General features: G+C 46.1%; 2 protein-coding genes across 11 annotated transcripts in view; one reads left to right on the top strand and one right to left on the bottom strand.

The window, feature by feature from the left end:
• Window positions 1-12,657: 12,657 nt before the first annotated feature.
• POLR2L (RNA polymerase II, I and III subunit L) lies at window positions 12,658-16,309 on the bottom strand. 3 transcript variants are annotated; one of them, XM_075047869.1, is made up of 3 exons: window positions 16,169-16,309; window positions 15,594-15,701; window positions 12,658-13,123 (listed from the first exon to the last, which is right to left on the bottom strand). In XM_075047869.1, exons 2-3 carry the CDS (start codon window positions 15,686-15,688, stop codon window positions 13,015-13,017), a joined length of 204 nt encoding a protein of 67 aa, XP_074903970.1. In that variant the 5' UTR covers window positions 15,689-15,701; window positions 16,169-16,309; the 3' UTR covers window positions 12,658-13,014. The 3 variants fall into 3 exon arrangements, with proteins under 3 accessions (XP_074903970.1, XP_074903969.1, XP_074903972.1); XM_075047868.1 differs by having other exon boundaries at window positions 16,125-16,283; XM_075047871.1 differs by lacking the exon at window positions 16,169-16,309 and adding an exon at window positions 15,791-16,073.
• Window positions 16,310-16,385: 76 nt separating this feature from the next.
• TSPAN4 (tetraspanin 4) overlaps window positions 16,386-26,639 on the top strand; it is a 470,616-nt gene continuing 460,362 nt past the window's right edge. Inside the window, exon 1 of one of the 8 annotated variants that reach the window (XM_075047863.1) lies at window positions 16,386-16,540. The gene's annotated coding sequence lies outside the window, so the exon portion shown is untranslated. Of the gene's footprint in view, window positions 16,608-17,130; window positions 17,231-26,639 lie in introns of those variants that run through there. The other 7 variants (XM_075047859.1, XM_075047867.1, XM_075047858.1 and 4 more) reach the window with 7 other exon arrangements.

A 26,639-nucleotide genomic window follows, 5' to 3' on the forward strand; every position in this document is an offset into this window, starting at 1 on the left:
ACTGACTAGTTGTTTTATACACTTTGATTTCTTGCTGCCTGTTTTAGGATGCAGCATTAAGCAATGATGGCCTGAGATGTGAGGCACAGGGCTCAGGTTTTGGGATTGGGACTTCAACCGCTATCTCCGCGCCTGGAGGATGTCAGCTCAGTTCCCCCCAGACTGAAATAACAACTAATTTCATGACAAAAATGACATCTGAAGGCATGTCCCTCCATGCCCAGCTCTTATGGCTCCTCTCTTGCCGTATTCCTCTGTTACATGCTGAGCATTGTCAGGTACGATTTTATATTTATCTAAATTAAATCTTGTCCCATTTAAACATGCCCAACTCTCTAAGATGTCCCAGGCTAATTCACATTTTGTCCTTTTTTGTGTTTTCCATCCCTCCTCCTCCATCGATCCACAAACATGATCAATGTTATAATTTATTTCCTTTTCCTCTTTTCTCCCTCTGCCATGGCTCTGTTCTCTTCCAGGACTTTAATGAAAGTTTTTAATAGCAGTCAGCTGAAGGCTGACCTGCTCTTTCCTTTGCTGAATGCCTCCTGCTCTGTGGACAGGCTCATGAATGATTCAGTTGTTTGGGTTCTAGCTGGCAGCTGTGGCAGAATTACTCAAAAGAAACATTTCTGAGGTTTGTCCACACTTCCAAGTTGAACAATCCTGAACCCCAGAGCTGGGAGTGGAGACCTAGATCACAGGACAGCAAAGGCGGCTGCATATTTATTAAATATGATTTTCAACCCCCCAAACCCTAATGTTATTCAAATGTATTTTACTATAGTTAATGGCATTGGATGGGGCTATTAAAATCACAGTCCCAACAAATGTGGGCTCTTGGTGCTCTTTTCACCAAAAACCCAAGGCTGCCTTCTGGAGGGAAACTGAATTTATACGAATGTGGGCAACAAGAGTCAACATTTCACAATCAGAGCAGTGGGTTGCTGGGCATGCAGTTAAGGTGCTGACTGGGAATACAGGAGCTTGATGTTACATCCCCAGTTTGCCTGGAGGTTTGAGGACACCTCTTGTATTGGGGTTTTTGGTAGAGCTCAATGACCCCTTTAGCAAAGTGACCGGATGTTATCGGAGCTGGTGCTGGATGGGAACGGACGAGCACACAGCGCTGCAGGAGAAGTCTGTCGTGCACCTGCCTGAGCGAGAGCTGAGCTCTGCTGCACTTGCGAGCCCACTGCCAGAGGCTGCTAAGCACTGCGGACAAATTAATTCCTATCAGTGTTTCTTTTCCCCCTCTAATCATATTTTCTTTTCCTTGTCCCCTTAGATGGAAAACTTCCTTTTAGTATCTGTACAAGCTGTGCCAAGCCCTGGTTGCAGCTGCACCACTTAAATTCTGCCTGCAATCTAAGTAACAATAAAAATATTGCTTCAAAGGAGTTATGACCCTGCAAAACTACTGAACTCTGGTGGCACTTCTCTTCTGGTACCAACAATGGGAAACACAAATCGACATCGAACTGCAGCCTCTGGTTTAGCATCAGCAATTTTTTCTAGTTTTGCTTAGCCTGGAGCTTTGAGTAAACTTGATTCTGCTCTTGCAGGCAGAGGTTTTTGGAACGTGAATGCAAATAACTTCTGCTCTCCACGCAATGCTGGAGAGATGCTCTTGTTTCACTGCTTTAGGATTCAGAGTCCTTCCCAGAGACAGGGTCTAAGGATGCTTGTCGTCTCCCGGGGGGGACCACATGCTGCCAGCCTGTGGGTTAACTAGAAGCAGGAACTAGGCTAGAGCAGAGAGGGAGTTTAGGGTTTGGGGAGAGGGAGGTAGTTCCTGCTTCACCTGCTCAGAGCCAGCTCAGGGGAACACATTCACTTTTCTGGCCCAGTTTTTAATGCCACTTTTCCCCAGGAAAGGGTCCTGGAGGGATCAGGCAGGGAGCCACAGACCCCTCAGGTGCTTCCACTTGCCCCACACACAGACCCTGCAGGCAGGGGCAGCCCTGCTGACACCACCTCCTAGGCATGGGTCAGAAACAACAGGCTGTAATTAAGGCAATTATGCCTTTAATTAGGCATAATTAAGCTAATGGCTTTTTTTCCAGTCTACATCCTTTCTCCTGGATAACGTATGAGCCAAGCTCTGAGCTCCTTTTCAGGGCTAGTAGGAGGCAAATGTTCACCCCTTGTTTCCTCCAGCTAATTAATCCTGTCCCCAGTCCCACTAGAGGTGGCAGGAGATGCCCCCAGTTGCTCGTAATGAAGCTGGGAGGTGCATGAAGGTTATTTGAAGGCCTGAAGGGAATCCCAGGTGGCTCTCTGCAGGGCTGGGTCTTCCTCTCTGCACCTCTAGCCCAGGAGAGGAGCTCCAACACCCACCAAAACAGACGTGTTGGGGCTGAGGCCGGCAGTGCTGCCCTCGGCGTGATGGCTGAGCTGCAGGCAGAGGAGACACATGTCAAGTCAAGAGCAGTCCAGACCGAGGGCCAGGTGTGGGGCTGTGTGCCGAAGGAAGGGCTGCGGGATGGGAGAAATGAAGCTGCATGTTTTGTTTTTGTCGTAGCCCATCCCACACTGCAGAAGCGCTAATGGAAAAACAGCGACATGTCCCTGCTGTGCCACCACTGTCGGGCAGCTCACACGGCTGAGGGCAGGAGCAGCTTCCCCCCATGCCCTGCCCCATTGAGATGCATCGCAACATCCCTGTCCCTGCCTGGGGGGAAAGCAGCAGCTACCACAGCCCCTTTTGGTGGTGGGGATTTAGGTTTTGGGGGCTGCAACACTGCAGGTGGCCTGAACTCTTACGCTCTGCAGTCAATGGTAAGGAGCAGCAGTGGGAAGGCTGCACCACTGGCGTTAGCTCCAGCAGCTCTGCAACGAGCTCTTTCCTACGCAGGAGGTGCAGGATGAGCCAGGGATGGGGGATGCATCCTGCATTCTGGAAGCAAGGGTTAAATAAAACCTGCAGTGAACAAAACAAATGTTACATCCTCTCAGCTGTGGCTTGCTCCGTTTTTTATTTCCAGGAGCAAACCCAGCCCCACTGTTACGCAGGTAAGTGCTAATTTGGATGTCTCTGACACCAGAGTGAAGGGAGCAAGAGATGGTCTCTGGGCCAGAGCAAACATTGCTCCTGCTGGGCAAGTGATAGAGAAATGAAGAGGGAGGGAATACGGAGATGCTTTTTGCTTCAGCCATTTCACAGAGCTGTGCCCATCTCTGTGATGACTTTTTGCAGCTGGCCTCTTCTGCAGGCAGGCTGAAATGTCCACTTGAACTTGCTGTTGAGCATTTGCCTTACTTAGGAGACTCATTCTTCCCACCACACTTGACCAAGATAAAATGTCTGATTGTCTCACAGAGAGAGGAGCCCTCATCTTGATCTGTTCTCACATGGTGAGGGATGCCACCTCAAACAGATCTGCAGAAAATGAATTGGAAAAGGGCAAATGGAAAAAGTGGGTTGCAAAGGGGGGCAGCCAGTCTGGGGCGCGAGTGGGGTCTCCTCCCGACGGGGAGCAGTGCTGGCTCCTCCCTGTGTTTCCCTCCTGTCATTGCTGGGATACCTTGGGGGCCACTTGCTCTGCATCCTGGGCTGCAGCGGCCCAGAATTATGGGCAGGAATAAGCCAGCAGAAATAGGTGGTATCCAGGTAGCAGGAGTGTGAGCAAGGCTTAAGGTGCAAATGGATCCTAGTAGTGCCCTTTGATAGAGTCAGGTATGAAGTTGGGTGGCACGCTCCGTATCTCTGGCTTCGTCTAAGCCAGAAGACCTCCCCAAGGCCAGGTGTGTAGTTAGGTGCAGACAGACATCTCTGCATTTTGAGCCAAGCGCCCTGAGGCCATCCACCCCTTGCTTTGGAGAGGTCACCCGACCTCCTGAAGCTGGGAAGATGCCTTCTTCCTCACCACAGGGGATGGTGTGTTGATTTTACCCATGCATACACCCCATAACTCGCACCCACTGCCAGCTGCACGGCTGGACACCGGGTTGTACGTCAGCCGTTGCTCCCTGCTGCCTCAGCATGTGGTGGGAGAGGGGCAACCACCATCCTCCCCAGCTGCTGGGCTCCTACCAGTTGGGCCAGCCTGCAGGCTGAGATCCATGCTGATAGAGGCCAGGGATCCCAGCTGGCAGGCTTCATTTGTGGCTGTTGTTTGCTGCAGTGACAAAGCTAAGGCTGAGGAATCGCCTGCAAGCAAGGTCAGCCTTAGAGCTGGTGCTCCCAGCTCTGAGCTCTTTGCGGTGGCCCTGAGCTTGGTGGGGATGCTGGCTTCTTGCCACTGGTAAGGCAGTGGTGCCTGCCCACTCCTGCAAGCCCGCTTCTACCAGTTGCAGTGGCAGCTCACTGGTGGCCCTCTGGGAGGCTCCTGCCCACAGCTTTGGGGTGAGTGGCAGCGCCAGGATCAGGCCCATGGCATCTGGTCCAGCAACCTGTTCATGTGCGGTCCCTGCTTGTTGCTGAGGAGCACTGCGGCCACACTCTCCTGCCCTCGCAGGCAGCTCTCAAAGGCATCTTGGCGCTTTCTAGACATCCGGCCCCAGTCATCTGGTGGGATTAAATCCAGCCTGTATCACATCTGCCTAAAAGATTCTTGGGGACCTGGGGCTCAGCTGCTCCCTGGAGTAGCGTCTCACATTGCTTCTGTAACTCAGGCACCGACATGACTTTAATACAACTTTTTAAAGAATGCATTTGTATCTAGTAAGCCCTTGAGTACAGCAGAGTCCCTTTTATATTGAAATTCAGGCTCCTCAATAACATTTTATTATGAGGCTTGCTATTTTTGGAATTGCTGCTACTCTGTTATGAGCAGGGAACCTAACATCCTTCGATATGAAATCATTAAGGGCACAGCAGAGTTCATTACAGGGGCATTTCTCTGGATTAAGAACAAATCAATACCACATACTAATATCACAGCCTGGTACCTGGCTTCGGTTGCAAATAGCACATCCAGAGGCAGATACTCTTCTTTTGGCCTCTTGTGCACTTCTTCCAATATCTTATTTACTGTTTTCCCCCAAGCTGTTGTGATGGATTTATGAGCAGACAAAATCCAAAGGTTGTTTTTCCTTCAGCTACCTGAATAGTGTAGCTTTTAAAATAAAGAAGAAAGAAATAACCAGCTTAAGTTTGTGATATTGCAGTAACCTCACATGCAATATGACTTCCCTGCTCCTGTCGGCGGAGCCCCCTGGAAGTGGACGTGCAGAAGGGAGCGAAGGCCTGAAGCTCTTTCCAGTTACGTTTAGCTGATCAGAGTTAGAGTAAGTTTCAGATGTGTTGAGTTAGGAACATGCCTGGGGGAGGTGAGTTGGGAGGGAAAAAGGGAAAAAAGGATGAGGATAATTTATAAGAAGGCTCCAACAGAAGGAAGAGCTCTTGCTGATCAAGTATCCCCTGGAGGAGTCACCTTCTTTTGGGAAAATCTGCCCTGGATTGAGGTGTGGGAACAGTTAGAGTTTGTTGGCCTCATGGGCATGCTGCACTGGCAGGGACTGAGGGTAAGCACCGCCGTCTTGGTGGGACTGGGGCAGCATGGCCCCAGCCTCCATGAAGGACCTTCACTCGGGCAGTGTATGACCACCTTGATCCTGAGTGGAAGCTCCAGCTTTGCTCCGGACAATGCAGATCTATGTCCCAGACCTGGCCTGAAGCAGGTTTGCCCATCTGTGGTTTCAGACGAGAGCAGGATAAAAGAGGTTTAACTGTGTTCAGCATGGGGCTGCGGGGTGGATGGGGGATGCTAGGCTGTCAGGAACCACCAGCTGCTCTGGCTGTTGCTCAACCATCAAGAGCTGTGTCTCAAGATGTCTCCTGCTGTAGCTGGAGTGGGAGTTTCTCCACAATGCTGCTCCCAGCTATTGCAGCACACAACGTTCATTTGGTTCGGTAGCAGTGCGGGTAGCTGACATGAAAGCTGCTGAGGCCAATGGCATTTGTTTCTCTTTATTTATTAGAAGTAATTATTAATCAGTGGAATTTAATTATTACTTTTTTGCCTTTTAAAAATGTTGCTTAATGGAGGAAAGCAGCCATTTGTCTAGGCTGCATTTAATGCTGAGTGGATCCAAAGGGGATTTTCTTCAAGCTGTTTTGACAACAATAATAATAAAAAAAAATCAAGTTGGTGAAGTGTGGAGCTGTAGGCCATCTCTGTAATGATCTGAAGCACTCAAGCCCTTATTAACTTAATGCTTTCATTTACTAGCTCATTCCTGGAGGAAGACCTCCTAGTCAAACTGCTATTGCTCCTTTAAAAAACTAAAGTTAGTAATTGCTTCAGCTTCACATCTCATTATGAGGAAAGGCCTACAGCTGAGAGCAGCACTCATCTTCTTGGTTTTGTTTTTAAATTTCCAGGGGATGTTCAGCAAAACCTCTTGTTACACCTCTGGCCCAAGTGTTAGCTGTTCCATTGCTGTGTATAAATTTATAAAATCAATTACAAAAGTTCTGCATTTCCACTTTCTTTGGAAATGGGAGGCTTGAGAGCTTGGCTGGATTGAAAACTGTTACTGTATTGATGAGTTGCTGGGCAGATCCTGCCAGCTGGTGGGTGGTGGCTGATCAGTGTTGGTAGGAACACATCCTCTTTCATCAGTGCAGCCTTTAACCCTGAGTAGTTGACACTGCTCTGATTACCATTTACCCCGTTGTTCCTTTAAGTGGATGTTTTCTCCCTTCCCTCCTCTAACACTGTCTGGGAAGGAGCATGCTTTCACACACATTACTGTAGGGAAGACTTAGTTAAAAAGAAAAAAAAAGGGGGGGGGGTAGGGGGGAAGCACTTTAAGGCAGCTTTGAACAAGTAGCTGGTGATAATTGGGCTTTAGCTGTGTACTTGTACTGGAGAACTGGGGACAGTGATGCTGCTGATCTCTGAATTGCTGCACAAGCTCAGGGAAGCAGCTTTCAATCAGCAGTTCCTGCACTGGACTCTGCTTACAGTCAAAAAGTGCTTTTTTATCTATTGAAAGCTATTCCATTAGGATTTGAGGGCAGTATATGATAGGGATCCTTGATAAGAGGGAGGCAAGAAGATATCAGGGGTTGGGTGAGATTAGGCTTTTCCTTGTTGCCCATCTCTGATAGTTTCTGAAGAGCAAGATGAGTGCCATCTCAGAGGTACAGGCAGGGAAACTGAGGCACTGCACCGGTGGCTTGCCCAAGGCTTGCGTAACGAGCCTGTTTGTTCTTGCCAAGGCCTGTCCCTAAATACACACATTGGGGTGAAGCATTTTTCTGCCTTTGAAAGACACGAGCAACGACGTTATGTGGAGATGTGCAAAGGGAGTCTCCATTGCTAATGTGACCAGTCTGGAGAAAGCAAAGAGAGGGTGGAATGGGATGGACCCGAAGTACACCAGCGCTGGAGGAAAAATTCCCACTGAGCTTCATCCACTTGGATCGGGTCTCTGGAGAGATGTTGGTAAGGACAGTGACATTTATGTTAATCTCTGAAATAATTCAAAGCTTGTAGATACCACTGTGGTGAACCACTAGAAAATGTGGAAAGCAGCAGCTCAGGAAAGGTCAGCACCTAAAGGTGGGTGCTGAGCACAGCTGTCCTGCTGCTGGGACTGATTTCTTTCTTGTTTTTTTTTTTTTTTTTTTTTTTTTTTTTTTTTTTTTTTAAGCAGTTAATTTCTTGGCGTGCTCCAAGCAGACCTGGTTTTAAAAGAAGGAGGTCTGATTCACAAAGGGCGGGTATTCAGTATTCATTCTTCCTAGCTCCAAATCCAGCCCGTGGGGTGGGGTATGGGTTAATTCAAAATCATCAGTGCCTACAGAAAGTCTTGACCACAGCCTTTGCTGCTTGCTTTGAAGTTTGCTGTTAACTGCCGGTTTCTTGCGCTCCCCGAAGTATACGGGCTTTTAGCTTTTTGTCTGCTGTTCCATGCCTTTCTTTGATCATATTTGTTCAGCTTCTGAAAGCAGGAAATAATGAATCTGTTTTAATAAAACACTTGCTTCGTGTTTGGGAGGGATAAATGAAGGACTTTCCTGCGTGGATTTTCTAGCTTGGCTATTACAAGACACAGTGTTTGATACAGGAGCAGATGCATCAGGAAGGAAATTGTGGGGAAACTCATGTGGTGCTTGGGAGCTCCATGTCTTGCCCCCAGCTACATGTGACCTACAAGCCCAAGACAAGGTGTAGGTCACCAAAACGGGTGACTGACAGAGTCTGGAAGACATGCATTTGTGGAGAAGGAGCAATAAGATTGGGGCTACAAAACCTAACGCTCTCTGCATGTCTTAGCTTTACATCCCCTATATATTTCTGTAGGGGAGTCTCAAGGAGAAAGAGAAGAGGGTTTAAATGAGACCTACTCCCATGTAAATATTGTGCTGTTTCCAAGCGCTAGCCCAAAGCAAAGCCGGTGGCTGGAGTTGCTAAAGCCAAAGATAACTTCTTACCTGTTATTTTTTTTTTTTTTAATGGCCTTATGTGCTGGAGACGCACATGGATGAGGTCTGCAGCAAGATCTGAAAGCTCTTTTGAGTTTCTAAGGCGTGGGCACCTCAAACAGCTTTTCTTAGCAGAACTTAACAAAACGAATTAATCCTGGACACTCGAGTGGTGTAGGGCACCACACACTACCAGGCCATTTTAAGTCACATTGAAGTTAATGAAAAGACTCCCACAGACTTCAGTGGGCGACATATCAAACCATGCAGCACGGCAAAGCCAGAGTCTCAGCCATGTGCTTGCTCTTGGTTTTCAAACTTCTCTATTGTGCTGTCCCTATTGAACAATTTAAAATGCTTTCTCACTGGCTGGAGGAATTGAATGAACATTGGATCTGAAAACAAAGCCACAATGTAAATCATGGCACAAATGCACTGAAGGGGAAATCAAAGCTATGTTCATCATCCAGGCAGTTGGAGACAGGTAGAAACAACATTATTTTGGAGATGTCTCAACTGAGAAATTCCAGGAGTAAGAAAATCTCGCTGACTAATTAAGCTCAAATGGATGTACAGGGCTCTGCTCAGAGAGAGGACTAAGTAGAAGTGCTCTTTTCTTACTAAGATCAGTACTAAAGTTAGAAACTCTTTGGAATTAAACTGCTTTTAGAGGTAAATAGGCTATTTAATTTTGGTGGTTTTTTGTTTGGTTTTTTTTTTTTTGGCGGGAGCTGGGGGGAGAATTGTTTTTTCCTGTAGAGCTATTTGCAGGGAAAGAGGCAGCTCATGTTCTGGATCCTCATAGTTTATTACCAATGAAATGTAGATTTGTAGCCACAGGGCTAGTTAGGCATCTCTATGGAAATGTACAGCTGTGGGGTTTGTGCACTGGTTGTAATGAGGATTTTCAGAGTTTTCATTTTTCTTCATACAGACAAGAAGCATATACAAGAAGTCAGACTTTAGTATCCAGTTCCAGGCTGCATTTGGGGAAAGGTCATGGGAAGAACAAAACCCCAGCACACACCTCTCAGTAAATCAGCCTGGGGTGAGACCCTCACAAGAGGTTGTTTTTCAGAGCAAAACGCCTTTTGAAATACCAAGCTTGAGGCTCGTTACGGATAGGCAGAAAAGCACTTCACTTCCTTCCTGCAGATGGACTCAGAATTGTGATCAATAGTTGTTTTTTCTTGGTTTTTTGTTTTTTTTTTTTTTTTTGTTTAAAACTGTCATTTCAAGAACCATAAAGCTTTCCAAGCACACACATACCTTGGTGCTGATGCTCCAGGTAGAAGCAGGATGCTGGACTCCACAAGCAGATTCCTCTGCACTTTCATGACCCCAACTCCCATCATGTGAGTGCCCGAGTGCTTCTCAGGCACTACTTCATTATTTTTAGATGATAGTGATGTGTCCAAGTCCTGCTGGAGGCTGCCCTGGCCCCTGGGAGGCTGCAGCCTGGCTGATGGGTTCTTCCGTTACACTTCTGACTGTGCTTGCTTGCTTTTCCAATAACAGGTTAGCACGATCCCTGCACCAGTCTTTTAAAACGGACTTGAAAAATTTCCAAAACGCTTTACATATAAAGCGAATAAACAACTGCAGAGAAGTGATGTGTTTTTTGTTTTTTTCAGCAGTCTTCCAATTGACAGACTTCTGTGTGTAATTAAAGGCTGCATATTCAGTACAATTTCTCTTTTTATGCCACTTCTGCCTATCTGTTACTTCTGCTAAGGGCTCCTTTTTATGAAGATTCAGGGAAAACCGAGGCTTTTTTTTCCCTGTGTATATGCATGTGTCTTTTACATTGGCTTTAAAAAGTATGGTTATTGTGAGCATATTTAATGGCTCTTCTCAAAGAGATCTGGCAGGTTAGAAAGCAGATCCAATACACTTATGTTATTAACAGCTGCAGAAACAAGCACAGGGAAGATGACAGCGAAAAGGGAATTACTTTCCTAGTTACCAAAAAGCAGGGGTGAAAGCTGGGCTTTATAGACATCCATTGAAAAATTCACTGACTATGGAACAGGAGTTAAGTTCTGCTTCTGCTCCTAACCCTCCCAAGGACAAAACTCTTGAGACAACCTTCCATATGAATATGATAAACTGTTCACTTTGCCACATTACAGAAATGGCTTTTTTGGTCAATGCTGCATTTGCAGACTCCCAAGGAAAAGCTGCGATGCAGACAGGTTGTCATGTGTTGCATGAGCTCATATTAATGCCTTCTGTGACTTAGTCTTGCTACTCGGGTGTTTTTGCTGCTCCTTGTGTAACATCTGACGCAGTGATACCAGACTGTCATTGGCTTCCACTGCACCCTGTTTTCTGTCCAAGAAACAGCAATGAGAGCAACTAAGGTGGTTTTTCTTTTTGCTTTGAACTTTTGAGTGAGGCCTGCTGTGGTTTTGTGAATTGCATCTTTATTGTAAGTATTTACGAGCCAGAGCTTTTTGCATCTGACAACTTGGCATCAGCTTTGAAAAGAAACATGTTATTCTAAAGCAGAAAACTAGATTAGAAAATTGTTTTTGCAGATAGAAACAAAGTACTGTCGGCTCATCTAACCCAGTTCTTTGGCAGGCCAGTTTTCAGCATGGCATAACGCATGGCTGCCTCTGCCAGACGTACCAGCCTGGGCTGCTGCGCTTTCTCAGTACAGCTCACGAAACGAGTGCTCGGCCCGGCGTTTTGACCTTTCTGTGAACAAGCTGGCACGTATCTCCACGTAACGCTCCACTGTAACATGGAAAAGTGTCCTACGAGAGTTCAGTTTGGAAAGGTCATCCTATATTTCATAGTGTCCCTTTTAAAAAAAAGCCTGAAAAAGAAGTGAAGGTTGGTTGTTTTTTTTAAAAAGTGCGTTTAGCTAGCTAATACAGCAGGCATGTAGAACATAAGCTATCCAACCAACTATGAAATAAATGCTAGAATTAATTGCTTAATTCTCTTTGCATTAAGATAAAGCATATGATTTTAAAATGTCTTCAGTGAAGAACTGCTGAGTATGGGAAACATCTACTATTGCCTTGTACTAAATTGAAAAGCAAGTTCAACTGTAAAGATTGGTGGGGTGATAGCCAAAGGCAAGCTGTCCCGCAACTGATTTTGTGAGACAATCTAGTTTTAAGGTTTGTATGTCCCAGTTTGACCCAGTAAGCACATTAAATAATTACTATCTCTGGAAACCCAGGTTTTGTTCAAACCAATTTGTCTGTAGTTCTTCAGCTATGGAAAAGAATCCAGAGAGCTACTTCTTACGCAGCAGCTGGTATGCAAGTGCCAGAAGTTTAACTGTACCAGGGAGTAACAGCCTGCAAGCCAAGAGATTATCATCTGTTCCAGCCTGTTTTCTACAAGGCTGCTGTTAACGACGATTTGTCCTACATTTGCGTCTGGGTTAACACTGCATTTGAACAAAATCCTGAGCATGCACAGATGTAGGAATTGGCCTCCTTCATTTTCAGGTAAGGTGGGTGTGTCTGCCTGTGCACCGCCCTACCCCCCCCCCCCCCCCCCCCCCCCCCCGCCCCAAATGATGCATTTTCTGGATGTCAGAGAACAGTGTGAAACACGGTCCAGCTTTCAACCTGATAGTGTGACAGGAAGGTGAGACCTTTTGGCAGGGTCAGCGCCTGTCTCGCAGCATAGGTAACCTTCACGTGCCCTGCACGTACAGCTGACCTTTCTGTATTTCGTTCCACCAGGAGCACAGAGTGCTCTCCGTTGGGCCAGGCAGGACCACGCCACATGTGCAGCACAACGTGAAGCCAATGAAATGACTAACAAGTGGAAAGCTTGCATGCGTACCAGCTACAGAGTGGTGCAGGTGCTTGGCAAGATCAAGACTTTGATCCTGTTCACACCAGCATGCGTAAATTCTCACATCCAGTGCTTTCCATGGGAACACTCATACATGTTTTACCTAAATGAAGGGCACTGCACCATCTGATCCAGTCTTTTGTAATACAGCAGCCCCGGTGTTTTGTAAGAACTGGGGTAGAGACTGCGAGTTGACTTTAACTGCGGTGGAAAGTGGACTCTGCTAGCTCCAGAAGCTTCCTAATGCCTCATTCCTACCAAACAAACTTACCCGCTTCCCTGTTGCTGGAACCGTGAGCTTCAGTCCCATGTTTCTAGCCCCCTTCCTTGCCTGACTAGAGCAAAACACTGAACTGGTTACTTAATAGTACTGCTAACCTCAAAGTAACCACCACAAGGAAAGGGCAAGATCCAAGCATACACTTAACTCTGTCTAGAAACTGTAGGAAGGCTACAGGGGAAGACCTCCTTTATTTCAACATTTTTATGAAATATAGTAATTTTTCTACATGAACAAACATTTAGTGTTGCTGGCAGAAGCATCTAAAAGTTCACAAAACAACTCCAAGCACAGATTTAAAATGAAGCATCTAAACTTTTAATCTTCAAATCTTCGTTAAGTGGACTTCATCTTTCCTTGGTTTCCTTGAAAGAGGTTACTGGCTCGGGGCAGTATTTTCTCCAGAAGGAAAACATCTCTCAATGGTTGCACTACAAGTGGCTTTCATCCTTTACTGCCTGAAGTCCAGTTTCAAGTTTAGAATTAGAGATACGTTCTGCATGGCTTGCAGCATGGTACTTTTTTCATCTCATTTCTCCAGGGGTGCGTAATTCAAAAGCTTCTCAATCAGATCCACGTGGGCTAGGAGCATTCTGCGGCAGCAGTATCTCTTCAAACCAAGGGCATCCAGGGCATCTCTATTAATGAACAGGAACACCAATAAAAAAAAATAATGGATGAAGTGAGTCAGAACCACTTGTAAGTGTTCCTAAGCAACATACTGATGACTTTGAGCTTAGTCATAGAGGAAAACTTGTTTGCAGTTCAAACTAAGAAATAGAAATTTAGCATGTGCTGTTAAGGTTCTTTGCTATTTAATGCTGTTGACAGGGTGCTTGCCTGTTCTCTGGCCTGCAAGAGCACACAATCTTCTGTTGAAGATGGCATCTAGCTGACCCAGCTACCAAACTTTCAGAGGTAAGTCTGCAGAACTCCCATAGGAGCAGAACTGTAACAGACACAACTCTTATGAATTTCCTATTCTGAACTACCCCACTCGCGAGGGCATATTTGGTCATGAAACAGCAAGGTTAAGTGAGATGCAAGTATTTTGGTTTTGGAAATAAAATTTTAGTCTTCACAGCTGGAAGGAGGCTTGAAATATGGTACATTTCTAACCTTAATTATTTAGTTACAGTAACTCAGTCTTCCTTTTACAAACACCAGTCTGATCAATCAAGAAGTGTGAATGTGGTAACAGGAACACAGTTCTGAAACACGGGAAGTCTTTCCCACTCCTCTTAAAATCCTTGACAGTCCATAATGAAGCTCCTCCTAGTTGTATGGTAGAAGGTAGCACGAAAGCTCCAGACAGTCTCCTGACACAGGAATAAAGAATAGGCTCTCTGAGCATTGTTATCCATGCTATTGTTAGCATCTCTAAGCACCGTTATAACACAATGTTTCTGTAAACTGAGGATGATATTTTCCTACTTCACAAGATAAATTTGTGATCTAAGCTACCTTAAAAGGGTGAGAGATATATAGAAACTAAAATAACTCACAATGCAAATTACCCCACATATGGATGGGATGCTAATCCCGAGGAAGGCTAAAATCCTTTCCAGTTCCCCTGTCAGAAGGCATTCAGTTATACAACCTGTTCCCCACAAATACACAAATAAGGATGTGCAGACTGCTCAACAAGAAATTTGTGTTTTACAGTCTTTCCACTTAAATCCTTCTGAGTGACTGCTCGAGATTCTTACGGCTGGGTAGAGAATGTGTGAGTCATCTGAGCCTAAACCACTGCACATGTCTTCTATGGCTATCGCTATCAGACCTCTTAAGCATAGGTGACACTATCCAAGCTCTTTAGCACCAACCCATTAACCATAAAGCCAGTCTGCTACTCCTTCAGAATTTGACATTCATGAAATAGGACTGATCTCAGATCTTTAGATCTATATGATGCACTGCAACAACCCAGCATTTGCTTAAAACAAATGTAGTGTCCTGAAACCTGTAATTCTTCTGTAAAAAGAAGCTGATTGATAGATACTTTTCTAAGTACAAATGACTGAAAGGAAGCCTCTGCATAAGCTGGACCATGGTAAAAGGTTGTTTGGCTTCAAGCAGTACAGTCTAACTGCATGAAGTCAAACTCCAGCAGCTTCTCTGATGACGTCAATTGGTCCTTGTACCTATCAACAGTTCTTCAAGGGCTTAAATAGCAGGGCTATTCATTTTAGGACTAGCACTTGCAAAAGTTATTTAGGAGAAGTATATGAACAGTGTAATTTTTTTAAAAGAATGTTTATAAATAATATCACATGATATCTAAACTTTCCAAAACACTTGAGAACAAAAGCATCTCATGTCTGTAGATATGTAACTTTTTAGAGCTATCTGGAAAGTTCTGAACCTTCAAATGCAGTTACCAGACATGTCAAATACTAACATTAATCACAACTTTAGTAGTCATACTATATATTTCAGCTAAAACAACTTCAGTTGCATTTCCCTTTTCCTCTAGCTTCCAAGAACTTGTGGAAAAAGAGCAATTTTAAGGGACAAACATAAAGCTGTGGGTCTTTCTTAACCACAAATTGTTTAGACAAGTTTATTTCTTCTATTTTGTCCATCTGTTTCTTAAGCCACCATGAACAGTGATTCTGACGCTGCACTGTAAGATTTTAACTGTTTGATATCTGTAAACTCCACTTCTGATGTTACGATACCACAACTGCATTAGTTTGAACAGGCATCCCAGAATCACACCAGTGTCCACAGCAATCGTTTTCAAGTGAGCATTTATCAATAACAACGTACATACAAAAGCAGAGGACTAATGAAGACAGGAAAAAATGTTAAAATGCAATACTTGGAAAGTAAGTCAGAAGTGCTACCAGAATAGCTCTGCTAAATTCCAGTATTAGTGAGAAATGATTAGCAACCCGTACTATTTTAATGCTTTTAAGTCTATAAATGAAATTAAAAAAAAGATGTTTTTTGTAGAAACTTTCCAAATACCTTTAGTTTAACATCTGCAATATTTCAGTCTCTTTATGGCTAATGAGTAATGCCACGATCCTCACTTGTGTATCTTATGCACTGTGCAATCGCATCTAAAATCTGAGTCAAAGAACATGCAGAAATAATACCCACCCTTCTGTATATTCTGCTTGCAGAAGGCCGAGATAGGCTTCCCACTTGTTTCCAACTATTTTGCCGCAGGTGAAGCATCTGACTGGGATGATCATTTTTGCACCGTGGCTGTAACATTAAAAAAAAACAGTATCAGACCTCCGCAAAGTGACAGAATACTATATTCAAACCCCAGAAAGGAAATTCGGAACTTGTACACAAAGTCTCGAGCGGCAGCTCAACAGGCTACGTGACAGTAAGCGAGAGAAGAGGCCGCGTCACGGAGGTAACGGCTTAAGGCCGTGCTTCACCGCCTAACCGCCAGGCCCGCACCGCCTCCCGCGCCGGGCAGTTCCGAACAGGGCGCTGGGCAGCGCCGCTCCGCCGGGAGCTGGAGGCCCAGCCCCGGGAGCGGGTTACCCCTGCCCCACGGGCCGGCACAAACAGGCCTAGAGGCGGCTGCAGGGCCAGGGGAGCCCGGGGCTGAGGTCTCGCTCGCCGGGCCAGGCCTCCCCGGAGAAGACCGGTCCCTGTTCGCCCGCGAATCCCAACCTGAGGCGGGAAGGAAACCCGCGGCCCCTTCAGGCGACTCCTACCGCAACGGCTCCTCCGCGCTCCCCGAACGGCTGCCAGGGCGCTACCAGTGCGGCGAGGCGGGGGAAAGCGCGCCGACGCCCGGCGGGCCGACGCGGCGGGCGGGCGGGAGGCGACCCAGCTCACCCCCGTTTCTGCTCAGGGCGGCGAGATGGTAGCGGCCGAGGGTACGGCGTCCCGGGCGGCTCAAGGGAGTGCGCGCGCGGGGCGGGCTTGCCTTCGCGTTTCGCGTGTGGCGCGCTGAGTGGCAGCTGGGGCGCCGGGAGCGCGGAGCGGCGGCACCGGCGGTGCGAGCCACCGAGCGAGCGCGGCGCCCGCCCCCGCTCCTCCTCCTCCTCCTCCTCCTCCTCCTCCTCCTCCTCCTCCCCAGGCGGGTGGGTACTTGTTGCACTGCGAGAGGGCTTTTGCAGCGACGAGACTTCTCATCCCATCCCGGTTGAGGTACCGGAGCCGTCCGGGGCGGGAAGCGCAACTGGTGGCTGTAGCCCGGCACCCACCAGCCCCTGTCCGGCGGGAGGGGGGCGGTGGGCGGGAGGGGGACTCCGGCGGACGGGGCTGTGGGACCCCAGAGCCGGGGTACCCCGCGGCAGCCCGCCGGTCCGCTCCCTCACGGGCAGGGGCGCCGGTGCCCGCGGTAGCTGCGCGGTAGCTGCGCGGCGGGGAGCCCGTCCCCGCAGCGGGTAGAGCCCCCTCCCCGGCGCGGCTGAGGAGCGGCCGGCCGGGGGAGGCCGTGAGGGGCTCCCGGGGGCGGGGGGGGAGGGCGGCGGTTGAGACCCCCCCGACTGTCGCTGGCGGCGCCGCACGTCGCCGTGTCGCGCCTCTGGAAAGGCGGCGGCTCCGCGGCCCCCTTCTGGGGCTGTTTCTCCGGGTTTTTTTCCGCCCGCCCTCGGGCGGGAGCGACTGCCGCCGGGGCCGATCGCCCGCCCCGCTTTCCCGCCGCCCGCCCCGAGGGGTGACCGTTTATTCCTCCCCGGTGCCCTGCCCGGCCCGCACAGCGTTTACTTCTGCGAAGGCAAACTCGCCCTGCAGTCCCGGCCGAGCTGTGGGCGCGACGGCGGCCGCAGGTTTGCCGAGAGTTTGTATAGTCCGGGGTCGGGTTGGACTCGCCGCCGTCCCGTTTAACTTTTCAAGTTGCTCCGTCCCGCCGTGCGCCGCGAACGTAAACGCGAAGCGGTTCGGCGGGGGTGTGCGCTGCCCCCGGGGCACTGCCCGAGACCCAGCCTGGCGGGACGAGCGGCGTTTCCCCGGTTTGCGAGGGACGGGGGAGGCTCCCCTCTCTCTGGGGCGATGGCCGGTTGCAGGCGAAGCAACCGGTTTTATTGGGTACCCCAAGCCGGGAAGGTTTGGTAGCAGAGGATAACGCGTCTCGAAATTGTTTACTTGTGTTCCACTAATCTAAGGATTGGGGAAGCATTAGGCACAGGCTGTGTGTGCGCTTAGCAAAGGGAAGCATGCTGTGATGGCTACAAACTTTAGGGCCAGACGCTGCTGTTCTGGAGACTCTGGGATGAAGCGTTAGTCTGAACACTGTCAGTTCTTGTTGTTCTCTTGTTACAGCGTTAGCGGTATGCTAATTGTCCTTGGGCAGAGCAGAAATTCTCCAAAAGTATTTTATTTTCCTGCTAAAGTATCTGTGAGTTGATACAGTGCACGGCGCAGAGCCATTACTGTCAGGCATATAAATAATTGTGTCTTAATGCACAGCTTATGTTAATACGTCTTTCGTGACTATTTTTTGAACGACTGGATTATTGACCCTCTGCACAGAAATGCCAGACCTAACTTGAACCGTAAAAGAGCAAATAGTTTTGTTTTAACAAGTAAGGGTTTGAGGTTGTTTGAAAGCATTTTTACAATTCTGACTGCTAGTGAAAAGACAGTAATTTTTGCAGTCCTAGGAACAATTATACGCAGTTGTGAACGGAGCGAATTGACTTGGCATGGAGGGTAGATGAACCTCCTGCGATCTCTAGATTATTATCGTTATTGTTTTTGTAGGCTAGCAGGAGCCAAACTGTGTCTTTTCTTTTTCTCCTTTGAATTTTTTTTTTTTTTTTTTCTTTGGAGGGGTTGAGAATTTGGAGATCGTTCTTTGATGCATTTTCAGCACCAGGGCTCCAAAGTAATTTTCTTACTGAACTGTGCAGTGAAAGGCAGTTGTGTTTGGAGATGGAAATTTGCAATTGGGAATGAGAAAGAGGGGCTGTCACAGGGGCTTCATGGCAGAGCCACATCATCATTAGATGTAGGTTAACATCTTATAGCTGCCTTGTAGAAATGTGCTTGCTTATTTCTTAAAAACAAAACTGAATTTTAACTTTCAGACCTAGTTCTTGTATCTTACTTTTCTTTGGAAAAAGATGCTAAGCAAAATTTACTCAGCTTGTTCTCACAGTGTCACTTTAACTTTGTTATGTCTTTTCTAGATAACCTGCTTTGGCTGGGTGATCACTTGGTTCACTAACAGGTCTTTTATGGTTGTAGCTTCTTTGATCCTAGAAAATGTAAGAATTTTTACGATCTATAATCTGGAGAAACTGCTACATACTGAGAACATTCTCTGCTCAACTTCACGTATCCTCTGCTTAATCTGACCGTTTGCCAAACCGCAGAAGTCTGTTTAAAAGAGCTGGGGGCGGATGTACGCAGATGTGACTATTAGGAATTAGAGTCAGTGTTTTATGGGTTTTACATTTAATCAGCTCATGCTGATTCGGGTGACTGTGGAGTGAGCCATTTGTGGCATGCCACCTTTCAACTCCTCTTTTTCAGGTGAGCTGGGTACTACTGACACTCAGCTGTTGCAGTTTAGTATTTAGTCCAATTTGGTCTCTTCAACCAGCCTTCTGAAGATGGATGAGGACTGGAAGAATAGGTCTCATTAAGCATTCTTTGAAGAAAAATTGCAAGAGATGGAGTCCTATCTCCTAGAACTAATTCTAGAACTGCATGGGTCTTTCTCATATTAAGTTCTCATCCCATTTCTGGTCTCTTACCACCTTCAACAAGCAGCAGACCACAGACTGCTGATTCTTAGGGCCTTCAGACAGCCTGGTGGCCAGGAAACCCATTGGAGCAGTCCTCAGCATTGAGCAGAAGAGAATTCCCTAGAACTAGTCGAGTTGAAGTAAGTTAGAGAACTCCAGACTGCTTTTCTGATGTGCTTCTGGAGCAGCTTCTGTCATGTGATGCTTTTGTTGTGGGGTATTCTGCGATAACATACCTCACTTCTTGGTTAATGCACTACAGGACTTCTTCCTGTGATCTGAACAACTTTTGAAAGTGTTCTGTCCCACCATCACTATTGGGTTGAGTCTCGTTCTTGGCATTTTTTTGTGGATTTAGACCTACAAAATACAGCTAGGCATGACTGCTCCATGGCATTGTTAGTGATGAGTACTGAAATCCTGACTGGTGACTCAGGCGTAGATCCTGCTTCCTATTCTCCCACCCAGAAAACGTAGGGAAAATATTGCTGCTTGTTTAAAAAACAACTCCCCAAAAAGTCAGTTAAGTGACCTGACTGACTGAACTACTCTTAAAATACTTTTATAGCTTGAGTGGCTGTATGACCTCCTGCAGCTTATGTTGGCAGATTGTGTCTTTTGTGACCTTGTCTCAGTAAGCAGGGCTGTAGGAAGGAGTCGTGGGATCTCTGCACTCATACTGGTAGCGTGAGAAACCAGTGGCTGAGATATTTTTTTTTTTTAACTTTGTGGGTTGCAGTTGGTCAAGTTTAGGTGTGCACCCTCACGAATCTGGAGACTTTTACCTTTCACTGCTTTTCACCTTCTGTGGTTGTTCCCTTTCTGACTTTGCTTGTTTCTGCATACAGAATCACCAGGACTGAAGACTTGGGTCTTCGAAGATCTGATTTGCCAGTTAGGTAGCAGTCGTGTTCAAGAGTAGTGAATTGTTATTTAAATTCAGGACTCTTTAGAAGAACTTTCAGTGAAGGATTGTTTTGGTACTATTGATCCTGACTTGCAACCTTCTGTAGACCTGTGGATAGCCCTGTTGGCTCTGGAGTTAAAAGCTGTTTCCTGTTGCTTCCTGTGGTCATTTAGAGAAAGAATGTTACCAGTTTTCACTCCATCTCTGACCGTGTACAAAATCATGCGCAAAAAATTTGTGGTACCATATTCAGTGTTGTACTCAGATCTCAACAAAGCCAGAGAGAGAAGAACCCTAAGAGAAAAAGACTTGCATGAGTCTTGAAATGAGTGGTTAAATTGGACATTAGTCAGGAACTGAAAAGTTGACATGGAAAACTTAACGAATAAATATGTAGCAGTAGAGAGCAAGAGCAAGAGGGGAAGATTAAAAAACAAAGGCAAGATGAAAAGACAGAAGCTCCGCTGCTGTTTTCTCAGGCACATTCTCCACTCCAAGTGTATTAAATCCTGCAGATTTACTGTTGGGCTTTCTCTAGTCCTGGTTAACTACTCAGAAGTGTGTCATTCATCCCGTTCCACAAAAGGGAAAGAAAAGTGGCTCCCTCTGGAGCTAGCTAGTGTGACTTTTGAAGGACTTCCCTCCTTTCCCTCTAAAGCTTGCAGGCTCAAGGAGCAAAGACTAAGCTGGAATCTTGATTTGTTTTCCCCTTGATTTTTTTGAGCGGGTGGCTTTCTGCCCCATTATGTGCCTGTCCCCTGCCCCCCTCCCCCAGTTGCATATAGCTTAATGTGTGATGGTGGAGAGGTGGGAAAGCCAAGAAGGAGAGGCAAGGATGATGGAAGGAGGAAAGACTTGTCTACTGTGTCGAGCTTTGCATTGTTTAGTTGCCCTGCATGCTGTTTAATAGCTGCTCACGCCCCTGGATTTAGTGAAACAAATACAGAAGCTGCTAAGCAAGTACAAATGAAGAGAAACCTCTCTAAGCTGGGGATGTGACTGCAGCTTCACTGTAATACCAGACAAGCCTGATGCTGCTGATTTCATTAAAAGCAACATTCAGGGCCTCAAAGCAGGGTTTAATACTTGCTATATATTTTTTTAAAATATGCTGACCTTATCTGGTAAGCCTGTAATATTTGTTGCAATGAAGACCAGCTGCTGCATAAATACATATATAATATCAGTTGCCAATTCAGAAAGCTGTGCTGAGACTGACTTGTTTGAAGTGGGGTTGCTATTAAAAGGCAGGTGGCAGGATGTTTATTTTACACCTTGTTAATTGCTTGTTTTTCCTGCTGTAATTGGCTTCCTAATGGGGGCAGAATGCACTTGGTTTTGCACACAAAGCTTCGTTAGTGACAACCGATGGAAAGGATTCAGAGGGTGGGATTTATATGAAATACATATAGAGAGAGTAACAGATGTCTCTGCTAAATAGAGTGTATGAGGAAGTCCCATAGATGCATCCAAAAATGCAAATGTTTTTCCATAAAACGATTTAAGGTGTTTTTGTGTTAGATGTAAAGATCACTGCCTATTACTTGAGAAGGGGGCAGAGACTTTACTTTGCTATTTTTGTGGGGCAGAGACTTTGTTCTGCTTCACTGGACAGGAGTTAGGATGCTGGAGTGGTGCTCTGTACTTGGGACTCTGACAGCGTACATGTATTCATAAAGATATCTTTAATGATCTCTGTGGCATATCTAGTGATTGCTTCTGCTATCAAACTGGGAGGAGATGGTGAGCAGTGGTGGTGTTTTGTAGCTTTCTAAGATTTATGGAGCCTTCCCTGCTGCTTGTGTATGTTAATGCTGTTTCAGGTGTCCTCCCATTCACACTGGGCCCTTGGAGGCAGGACATTGCTATGGAGAAGCATAGCTGGACCATCTGTATTTTTCAGGGTGATCCCAGTTGTGCTTAGAACTGAGAGCTGAGGTGCTCTTCTAGCTGCAGATGGGTGCTCCACAAAGGCAGTTCTTGTTTTAAGAACTACTTTTTTTTAATGTGGTGTAAGGTTCCTTAGTGTAAGACACTGGTCTAAGAATTGTCTGTTGATGGGCAGCATGATGATCATCGGAGACCATTGTGTCTGATGCCATGAACAGAATTTTGCACTGTTTGGTTTAATATGCTATTGTACCTGTAGAGGTTGCTGTAGGTGGCAGGTGGGTGTAGTTTCCTGTGTGTATGTGTACATTTATATGAAATTAATAATGAAAAGGCAAGATAGCCCTTCATGGAAATGGCTTATCACCCTTACTCCCCCCCCCCCCCCCTTTTTTTTTTTTTAAAGCACTGAGATGGGATTGGAAAAAACACCTGTCTACTCCCTCACTTCTCTGCTTCCTCAGATGTCAGTATTTAACTAGTTTAGGACTGGTTTTATCTGTCATGTTTGTTCTCAGTAAGGTCACTTCAAGGCAAAAGTATAATGTTTGCCAGTCTTGGATTGACATATTTTATAAGAAAAAAGCCTTTATTACATGAATATATCACAGCCTAATTGTCTGTTTCATGTTGGGGGGGGAGGGAGTGAGGGTAATATCCTGAGGCAGCATTTTAATCAGAAAGATCACAGGAGCTGCCCATCAGTTCTGCTTTTCCATGCAAGTGTCCTCAGATGACAAAATAATTCCCTTTCTTGGGATAATGCTTTTCATTTCTGCAGAATCTTTCCTTCCAGAGTAAAGGACAGACTGTGCAGTTGAGGTGAGGCCAGGACTTGTCAATTATTAATGCTTCAAGGGAGGAGCCCCAAGATGATGATATTCCATGGTGAGAGCAATATATCCATTCCCATTGAGCTCATGGATGTGCTTTTGTCTCTGATGTACTTCTTGTCTTTGGCTGGGAACTCTTTTCTCTGGGTGTATAAAGAGGTCCTCTCCCATCAAGATTTATCTCTATTTAAAGAGACTGCAGCGAGCCAGTCCTCTTGTGGTAGTTTGCCCTGGCATCTTTGAGTCTCTGAACTCCAATGAAAAGGAATGGGGGGATTTTCTAACTTATTTTTGAAGTCTTATCTCTGAGGCTCTCATAAGTGATGATGGATGTACATGGAACAAAGAATTAAAGAGCAGGCTCTGCTGAAGGCTATCTTTGGGCCTTTTGGGGATGCTTATGTCTGTATTTAAACCTGATGCTTGGGCTTTTCCTTCCATCTGTCTTCTGGCGGGTCTTGCATCTTGCAAGCCTTCATGGGAGTGGGAATAAAAGATGGTTGTAAGTAGGAGCAAAGATCCATCTTGCTCAGTACCTTGTCTCAGAGAGTGGTCGGTAGTGGCTACTTAAGAAAGCAGGTAAGCTTAAAGCAAGCATGCAGTAATAATGTGGGATGCTTTCATTTTACGTTTCTTGAAAGTCTGTAACTGTAGTCTTGTTCCAGAACTGATCAGGTAGGGAAGAAAATGCAGTTTTTTTTTCTTATTAAAACCACTTGCTCAGCTTGGACGTGTCAGCCTGTTGTGTCCAGATTAAGTGCTGTATGGAAGCTGGATGCCCTAAACCAGCTCTAAAGCTGCCCCTGCTATGTACTGAATCCTTGTGAAAGATAGCTATTTCTGGAAAAGACCCTGTTGGTGTGCAGAGCCTGAGACCTCCCAGTGTATGGGGCTTCCAGGGTGGATGTGGGGAGGAGGACAGAGGATATCATGTTGCCGCTCGGGTGACTGGGCTGCTGTGCACCTATCTTTGTGCCATATACAGGGAATGTTCCATTGCTTTGTTTATTGAGCTGCTGTTTTTAAAATTAAAACCAGCCAAATGTTTCATAAAATATTAAGAGGCACTGCTTTAGCGTCTCTCATCAGATTAAATATGTCACTTTGTGTGCCCTTAGGGTGATGAAGCCAATCGGCTTGGTCGTTCTCTCACCTTAAGGATGCATTAAGGTGACATGCTTCATCTCACAAGGGATGCTGAAGCTATCACACTGCAGAACTGGTAACTGTAGGGGTCCTTGCTTTAGCTGTGGATTCTCAATTGAAATTTTACAGAAGCAATACAGTTTGCTTTGTACAAGTGAATTCCTTTTTGTTAGAGAAGCTCTTCTTAAAAAAAAAATATTAAGGTAATACAGTGGTAGACACATGCACAGTGACTGCTCTGCAGGAAAGAAAGAAATTACAGCATGTTTTGTACGAAACACCAAGAACTGTTATATTTCAGTGGGTGAAGGGGGAGAAGCCTCTACAATCTTCAAACATTCTTTATGAATATGGATTTTGAAGCTGTTTTGCTTGCAGGTGAGTTTCTTTTTTGTTCAAGAGCCAGTTCCAGCATTTTAATCACAACACAATGGCGCTGGAGTAGCAAAGGGTTGGGAAACTGGGGGGTGTAGTAGTGCCAGGGCTGGAAAGCTGAGCAAGGGTCTCCAGCTTGCTGCAGAGAAGCCCTGAGGCCTGCACGCTGGTGAAACACAGTATGTTGGAGCTGGGACTGAGCTGTAGAGAGCTAGCTTTCACTGAGTTTTCCATCATCTCTTGCCTCTACCCAGCAGTTCTAGCACTCTTCAGCATGTGTAGAGTACTTGGGAATGCTGGAGCATACTGGGTTAAATAGTCATGAAGCTTTAATAAACTCGAGATACAAGACCAACTTGATTTCTGAATGTTCTGGTTGTTTTCGGTTGTGTTGCCTCTTTAAACTCAGTAAGTAATGGCACATGTGGCATGTTACTCTTGCATTCCCACTGCGCACAGCTAAATCACACACACGTGCACATCAGGGAGCAGTTATTCAGGAGTCTGTTCTGAAGGGCAGCAGTTCCTTTGTCTGATCTGATACGCTACTGCTGCTTTGCTTGGTGGTGGTGTCAGGGAATAATAAAATAAAGCCTTCAATCATATGACCTGATCAGAGAGGGTTGTCTGTAGTGATTGATAAGTCCTCTTGGTACAATAGGCTGCTTGAGCTGTGCCCAGGGACTGATGGGTTTGGTTGGGGCTTTGCATTTGTTTTTGGCCTAAGTAAAAAGAACAGTGAGATCAAGGTTGCAGTTTTGTTTGTGGCTTGCCTTCAAATCCCTACCTGATCTCAAATGGTACTTAACTGTATCTACCTCTGCCCTCCCCAAAGCTATTTGTAGAGCACTTTTCCCATCTCCTTTAGGATATGCTGAGTATTTTGAAGACCCCCAAATTATTTTGATTCCTTAAATTGGGTCTCTCCCACATAGGCATAAAACAAAGACATCTTTCCAGTTTTCACCCTTGCGCTCCACTGGCCTGATGAGCAGCATGCTGAGTGAATGGACATGGGCTCTCTTCCCTGGGTCATCCACCCAGCCAGGGCTTTTTTCTGCAGGCCTCTTCTATGACCTTGTCAAGCTACTTCACTTCTTTTCTTGGTTTATGACATTTGCTATTCTTAGTAGAGAAGCTAAAAAGCTTAATATTCAAGAAGGTGCTTATATTCTGTGAAAGATAGCTTTTTCTGTTTGTATTGAGAAACCTCTGAAGATGGGTATGTGTGTGTGTGGATTCTGTTTAGCTCTAATAACTGAGTTGTGCGGTGGTTTATCTGTAACGTGGGTGATTGTTAGCTGTGCGCAGTGTTACACAAAGGATGGCACCTGTCTGCATCTGGGCCAGGGGTATATTTGGATGTATTTGCATTTCTGCAAGGGAGATGTAATTTTCTGCTTCTTTGTTGAACTACAGCTCCAGTGTGTGGGGTCAGTTTAAAGCAGAGATGCTCTATCTTCTTAAAATGCATGCTGAACAAATACACTTTCCCTACTGTCCTGCAGAACAAAATGGCACGTGGGTGAGAGAATGGCTTTCTCCCCAGCACATGTGCAGCCACTTTATGGGTTGAGGAAGGGTTTGTGGAGCACAGAAGAGCTATTGCTGCTGTAGAGAAGTGCCAGTTCGATGCCCTCTTTCAAGCATTCCTAGCTTTAGCCACAGTGGTAGTGGGCTAGGGCTGTGCTGCAGTGTCTCTGCCTGTGCTGCTGCTGCTTAGGCATTCTGCCTTTGTCAGAGTGAATCAGGACATCTGGACGAAAGGGACTGTGGGATGACTAGGACTTTTCTGTCACACACACAAGAAAATTTCTTACTTGGAGAATGGATAATAGAATCCCTTTATACCAGAGAGCAAGAACGGCCCAGAAGATCCTGCTCCCCTGCTAGAGGTGAGGACATGGAAAGCTACACTCAGAAGTAGGAGAGGAGATTTCTTCATCTAGATGCAGTGGTAGGCTTGAGAAGCATTTGTTTTCTGGAAGTTGTCTGTGATCTTACTGTTCTATTGGGGTTTTATGTTTCTTTGCTCTCTTTGTCAGTAAATGACCATTTCATTTTGGCAGTGCCCTACTGTTTTAATTATGGTTAGGGCCAGTTTATTGTGGACCTGTTTATCATCAGTTTTATTGCTTGCCTGCATTCCTGCTCTGCTGCAGGATTGTCATTGCAGTGCCTTTTGGGTATCCTCTTTGCTGTCAACTGGCCTGACTCTTAGGGCTTGAAAAGCTGTTTGGGGATTCCTCTGGGAGCCTAAGGGAGTTATTGGAAAGAAGTCAAATTCTCCTAAGTTCCCGAGCAAGCTGTTATAAGCCTTGTGGCTGCTGGGTTA

Source organism: Buteo buteo, chromosome 16 (genome assembly GCF_964188355.1).
Source record: "Buteo buteo chromosome 16, bButBut1.hap1.1, whole genome shotgun sequence".
In the NCBI taxonomy this organism is placed as follows: Eukaryota; Metazoa; Chordata; class Aves; order Accipitriformes; family Accipitridae; genus Buteo; species Buteo buteo.